General features: G+C 45.5%; 1 protein-coding gene across 6 annotated transcripts in view; it reads right to left on the reverse strand.

Annotated features, from left to right (window-relative positions):
- The window catches only part of LOC112234746 (BCAS3 microtubule associated cell migration factor-like), a 348,299-nt gene that overhangs the window by 117,942 nt on the left and 224,357 nt on the right, over positions 1-6,000 (reverse strand). Inside the window, exon 25 of one of the 6 annotated variants that reach the window (XM_042296130.1) lies at positions 4,692-5,005. The exons of the other annotated variants lie outside the window; for them this stretch is intronic. Coding sequence (XP_042152064.1) covers positions 4,995-5,005 — 11 coding nt within the window. The 3' untranslated portion in view covers positions 4,692-4,994. Of the gene's footprint in view, positions 1-4,691; positions 5,006-6,000 lie in introns of those variants that run through there. 6 annotated transcript variants of the gene reach the window in all.

Genomic DNA, 6,000 nt, shown 5'->3' on the forward strand with positions numbered 1-6,000 from the left:
AGCACCGGGTGTTGATGAAAAATGGATCAGGCCTTGTTAGCGCAGAGGTGGAGGTGGGTGGTGGTGCCAGTGCACAGTGTGCAGGGAGGGATGGAGGGGGGCAGCATGTGTGTGCTGCTGCATTAAGTATGAGGGCCTGTCTGTTGGATTATTCACAAGGCCAGAGACTCCTCAGGTGAGGGCGACGCAGCCCACAGCCAAACAAGCCTGCTCTTTCACAGTGTGTTTTTTTGCGCAGACTTTTTCACAGCTGGCTGGTGGACCCTCATACACACACCTTCTTTACCATCAGATTGTAGTAGGCACATGCAAGGTGTATATCCATAAAGAAGGGTACGAAGCATAGCTACATACACCCTCTTGGTGCTGTCAACACTTTCCCTCTCCCAACCTCCTGTTGCCTCCCGTTTCACCCCTGTGTCCGACAGAGAGAGAAACACAGCTCGTTTCCATGCTCTGTCTGGTAATTGCACAGTAATACTTCATTATGGCAGGGCTGTAATTTGGGACCAGACTCTTCAAAGCAGCTACAACCTCCTTGCGGGCGGCCATGGATACTTTAAGTCCACCCAACGGTCGTTCTGTTTGGACTGCTATTGTTTTTGGCTTACCGGAACCTTCCAAAATACACACGGAACGGCAATCACTGCGTATTTCTGCGTTATAATTGTGGTGCTGATTACAAAGTAGAGGATAAATGGCTGAAATTGGGCCGGCTGGAGAGCCAAAGAGAACACACAGTAGAACTAACAGTGAACAGGAGAGAGACTTCTAGTCAGACACTGTGGAGGAGATGAAACTACTACTGCGGTTGCCAGTTGTTGACCTGGGGTGTGTTCAGGAGGATCAAACATTCAGAGGTGTTGCAAAAAACACTTTGAAGATCAATGAGTTGCATTCAAGGATCAATGTTTGGGATGTTATGGTATTGGCAGATACCCCCAGGGCAGGTGTGAGGGTGAGTGGAGTGAGAGGGGTGCAGTGTGTATAATGTGTGTGTTACGAGAGATGGGGCTATGTGGAGTGGAAGTGTGCACGGGACGTGGTCTGTGTGTGGACAGACGGAGAAACAGACAGAGAGGACGACCAATGGACTAGGGACTCACTGGGCACAACAGAATCACATGCTGCTCATTTGGGTTGGAGGTTGGAGACATTCAGTAACCAGGTCAGGATGCCCGGTTCACACTCAGACTTAGCGGTGTTCACTTACTCAGGCGTAGCCATTTGGTTTTCACCCAAACATGAAACAGCTTTATTCATTTGTTAGGGCAATAGTTTATTAATAGAATGCTGTAAAGGGTAGTAGTGTTGCGATACAGATGGTGTGTCTATCTGTATCACACACAACAGAGATGTACACGAAAGTCCAATATGTAACCAACACACTGATGGACTATAATGTCTACATAGGCTGGCTGTGTAGCGGTAAGAGCCTACAACAGGGTGTACAGTACTAACCGTAGGATAGGACCTGTGAGTCCAGAGAGAATTATAGTTTAAACAAAGCCCTGCCACCTCCCCTTCCTTCCTCAGTATAAATAATTCAACACACACATGCACGGTCACACACTCTGCTCCTGGCTCTCCTTGTTGTGTTCATTATACACACATGGTCACACACACACACAGAGCCAGGGGGCTACATCATGCAAGGATGTCTCCCTCTCATCCACAATACACACACCCTGCACGCAGTGGTATAAAGTACTTAAGTAAAAAATACTTGAAAGTACTACTTAAGTCATTTTTGGGGGTACATGTACTTTACTATTCATATTTGACATCTTCTACTTTTACTTCACTACAGTCCTGAAGAAAATAATGTACTTTTTTACCCCATACATTTTCCCTGACACCCAAAAGTACTTGTTACATTTTCAATGCTTAGCAGGACAAGAAAATTATCAAATTCACACACTTATCCAGAGAACATCCTGGGTCATCCCAACTGCCTCTGATCTGGAGGACTCACTAAACACAAATGCTTTGTTTGTAAATGATGTCTGAGTGTTGTAGTGTACCCCTGACTATCTGTAAATGATGTCTGAGTGTTGTAGTGTACCCCTGGCTATCTGTAAATGATGTCTGAGTGTTGTAGTGTACCCCTGGCTATCTGTAAATGATGTCTGAGTGTTGTAGTGTACCCCTGACTATCTGTAAATGATGTTTGAGTGTTGGAGTGTACCCCTGGCTATCTGTAAATGATGTCTGAGTGTTGGAGTGTGCCCCTGGGTATCTGTAAATGATGTCTGAGTGTTGGAGTGTACCCCGGCTATCTGGCTATCTGTAAATGATGTCTGAGTGTTGGAGTGTACCCCCCTGGCTATCTGTAAATGATGTCTGAGTGTTGGAGTGTGCCCCTGGCTATCTGTAAATGATGTTTGAGTGTTGGAGTGTACCCCTGGCTATCTGTAAATGATGTCTGAGTGTTGGAGTGTGCCCCTGACTATCTGTAAATGATGACTGAGTGTTGGAGTGTGCCCCTGGCTATCTGTAAATGATGTTTGAGTGTTGGAGTGTGCCCCTGGCTATCTGTAAATGATGTTTGAGTGTTGGAGTGTGCCCCTGGCTATCTGTAAATGATGTTTGAGTGTTGGAGTGTACCCCTGACTATCTGTAAATGATGACTGAGTGTTGGAGTGTGCACCTGGCTATCCATAAATTTGCTTAATATAAGGAATTAGAAATAATTTATACTTTTACTTTTGATACTTAAGTATATTTAAAACCAAATATTTTTTTACTTTTACTCAAGTAGTATTTTACTGGGTGAATTATACTTTTACTTGAGTCATTTTCAATGAAGGTATCTTAAATTTTACTCAGGTATGACAATTGGCTACTTTTCCCATCACTGACTGCATGCACACACACACACGCACACGCACGCACGCACACACACACACACACACACACACGCACGCATTCATCTACGCGTGTGCGCCACAAAAGTGACAAACACAGACTTCTCTTTATGCTTTAATGTCTCTACAGGCACACAACATTAGATCAACACTGACAATGTCCATATATTATACAACCGATCAATGTCAATATCGTGTTATAATGTCATCACGTAATGTAAACAATGCAACAATGTTAGTGTACATTACCGTGCACATTACAGCACAGGACAGCATGGAAACAGACGTTACAAATATCACGGATACAGAAGAATATCCTAAATAGATTTGAACGTTGTCAGCGACAGTCAAAACAGAAGCGCTCCTGGTAGGGGTGTGAGAGGGGCTTAGCTAGCATATATCTCTACCATTAAGACATTAACAACAGGACAGGAGTGATGGAGGAAAACATCTCACTGTCCACTGAGAGTACAGAACATTAGGAACACCTGATCTTTCCATGACATAGACTGACCAGGTGACCAGGTCAAAGCTATCATCCCTTATTGATGTCACCTGTTAAATCCTCTTCAATCAGTGTAGATGAAGGGGAGGCAGGTTAAAGAAGGATTTTTAAGCCTTGAGACAATTGAGACATGGATTGTGTATGTGTGCCATTCAGAGGGTGAATGGGCAAGGCAAAAGATTTAAGTGCCTTTATGGTAGTAGGTGCCAGACGCACCGGTTTGAGTGTGTCAAGAACTGCAACGTTGCTGGGTTTTTCCACACACAACAGTTTCCCGTGTGTATCAAGAATTGTCTACTACCCCCCAAAGGACATCCAGCCAACTTTGCACAACTGTGGGAAGCATTGGCGTGAACATGGGCAGGCATCCCTGTGGAAAGCTTTCGACACCTTGCACAGTCCATGCCCTGATGAATTGAGGCTGTTGAGGGCAAAAGGGGCTGCAACTCAATATTATGAAGGTGTTCCTAATGTTTTGTACACTCAGTGTAGTGTTGGAGAGAGAAGGGGGGCATATTTTGACAGAGGGAGCAGAGCGCTACTCTCATACATAGGAGGTCATCTCCACATAGCCGTGACCTTCATTTGCACCGCCTTTGTCAAAAAGAAAAGAAAAACACACATTCTGCTCATAAGCCATACTATATTATGTGCCTTGTTCCCAGCCCCTCACGGCAAATGCTGTTCCGTGTTCACTGTGCCTACCCATATCTAGCAATACAACACATCCAGAACACAACTAGAGAGGCAGCTGGGGCCACTTTCACTCTCACAGTATACAGCTGCAGGCTGGTAGTACCCTGACACTGCACTGACCTGATGGCCATGTTGGGGTCAATCTCTGAGCTGATATGGAGACGACTGTGTCTATAGGCTCCTGAACACAACTTTGGACTGCTGCAACCGGTGTGCTTTTTTTACAGTGGGGTAAAGGGTCTCTCCTAGTGGTCCTACCCTCATGGCTGGCTGGCTGGCTGGCACAGACAGACAGAGACAGATAGACAGACAGACAGACCCTGACAGACCTTGACAGACAGACAGACCTTGACAGACAGACAGACAGACCCTGACCGACAGACAGACAGACCCTGACCGACAGACCCAGACAGACCCTGACAGACAGACCCTGACAGACAGAACCTGACAGACAGACCCTGACAGACAGACAGACAGACCCAGACAGACCCTGACCGACAGACCCTGACAGACAGACCCTGACAGACAGACAGACAGACAGACAGACAGACAGACAGACAGAGACAGACAGACAGACCCTGACAGACAGACCCAGACAGACCCTGACAGACAGACAGACAGACAGACAGACAGACAGACCCTGACAGACAGACAGACCGACCGACAGACAGACCATGACAGACAGCCAGACCCTGACAGACAGACAGACAGATGTACTCTATGCAACCACCCAGCGCTGGCCCGTGGTCCTCTCCTCCATCTCTCCTCTCGCCTTTCCTCTTCACTCTCTCACAGTGATGGCAAATCAATAAAGGAAGTGGAGGGTCGGAGATGGTGAAATGGACATGCATGCTTTAGAATATAAAAGGAGAGCAAAATAAATCGAAATGACAAATAAATATAAATACGGGCAGAGCGGACCTCCTTTAGGATATACCTGCAGAAAACAAAACACACAAAAAAAACAAAAAACAGTTGTGTTTTAAATTTCTTCTCCTTTGTTGTTATTTTTAAGCTGCATGCAAATCCATACCATCATTTTACTGAGCTATTGTTTTGGCAGGGGGCGGTGTCATACTGAGTGACAGGCACATGCAGCCTATCAGAAGCCTAGTAGATAGAGTCTGGACACGCCTCTTTAGTGTATCCAAGGCCGGAAAACCTTTTACTGTTTCCAAGACAAGTGAAAAAGAAAAGTGATTTCTTTCAGTTCTTCTAAATTTCCCATTATGCTGGCGATGGTGCCTTCTGAATAAGAGAGGCACCGAGGAGACAGGACAGCAACCTGTACCAGCTCAGCTCCAGCTTAGAACCAGGAATAATAGAAACTGTACAATAAACTCAAACTACACACACAAAGGACGCACAAATACACAGTTTTAGGACGCACAAATACACAGGCTCTGACTGGCATCAGGGTAACTGTTGTATTTAAGCGATTAAGACCCGAGGGGGTGTGGTATATGGCCAATATACCACGGCTAAAGGCTGTCCTTATGCACAAACCAACTTGGTTAGAGCCCTGAATGCTGATTGGTTGACAGCCGTGGTATACCACGGGTATGACAAAACATTTATTTTTACTGCTCTAATTACGTTGGTAAGCAGTTTATAATAGCAATAAGGCGCCTCTGGGGTTTGTGATATATGGCCAATATACCACGGCTAAGGGCTGAATCCAGGCACTCCACTTTGCATCGTGCTTAAGAAAAGCCCTTAGCCGTGGCATATTGGCCAAATACTACACCCCCTCTGGCCTTATTGCTTAATTATATTATGTCATAGCAGTGACGACTGGAAACTCAAATGCGAATTGGGAATCAAATGCGAACCTTTAGTACAGTATTCATGCGTTGGAGTGGAAACACACTCATATGTGACTGGTTGTGTCGCTGAGTAATGCAAAAGTGTGTGTGTGTGTGTGTGTGTGTG

The sequence above is a fragment of the Oncorhynchus tshawytscha genome, linkage group LG13, assembly GCF_018296145.1.
Source record: "Oncorhynchus tshawytscha isolate Ot180627B linkage group LG13, Otsh_v2.0, whole genome shotgun sequence".
In the NCBI taxonomy this organism is placed as follows: Eukaryota; Metazoa; Chordata; class Actinopteri; order Salmoniformes; family Salmonidae; genus Oncorhynchus; species Oncorhynchus tshawytscha.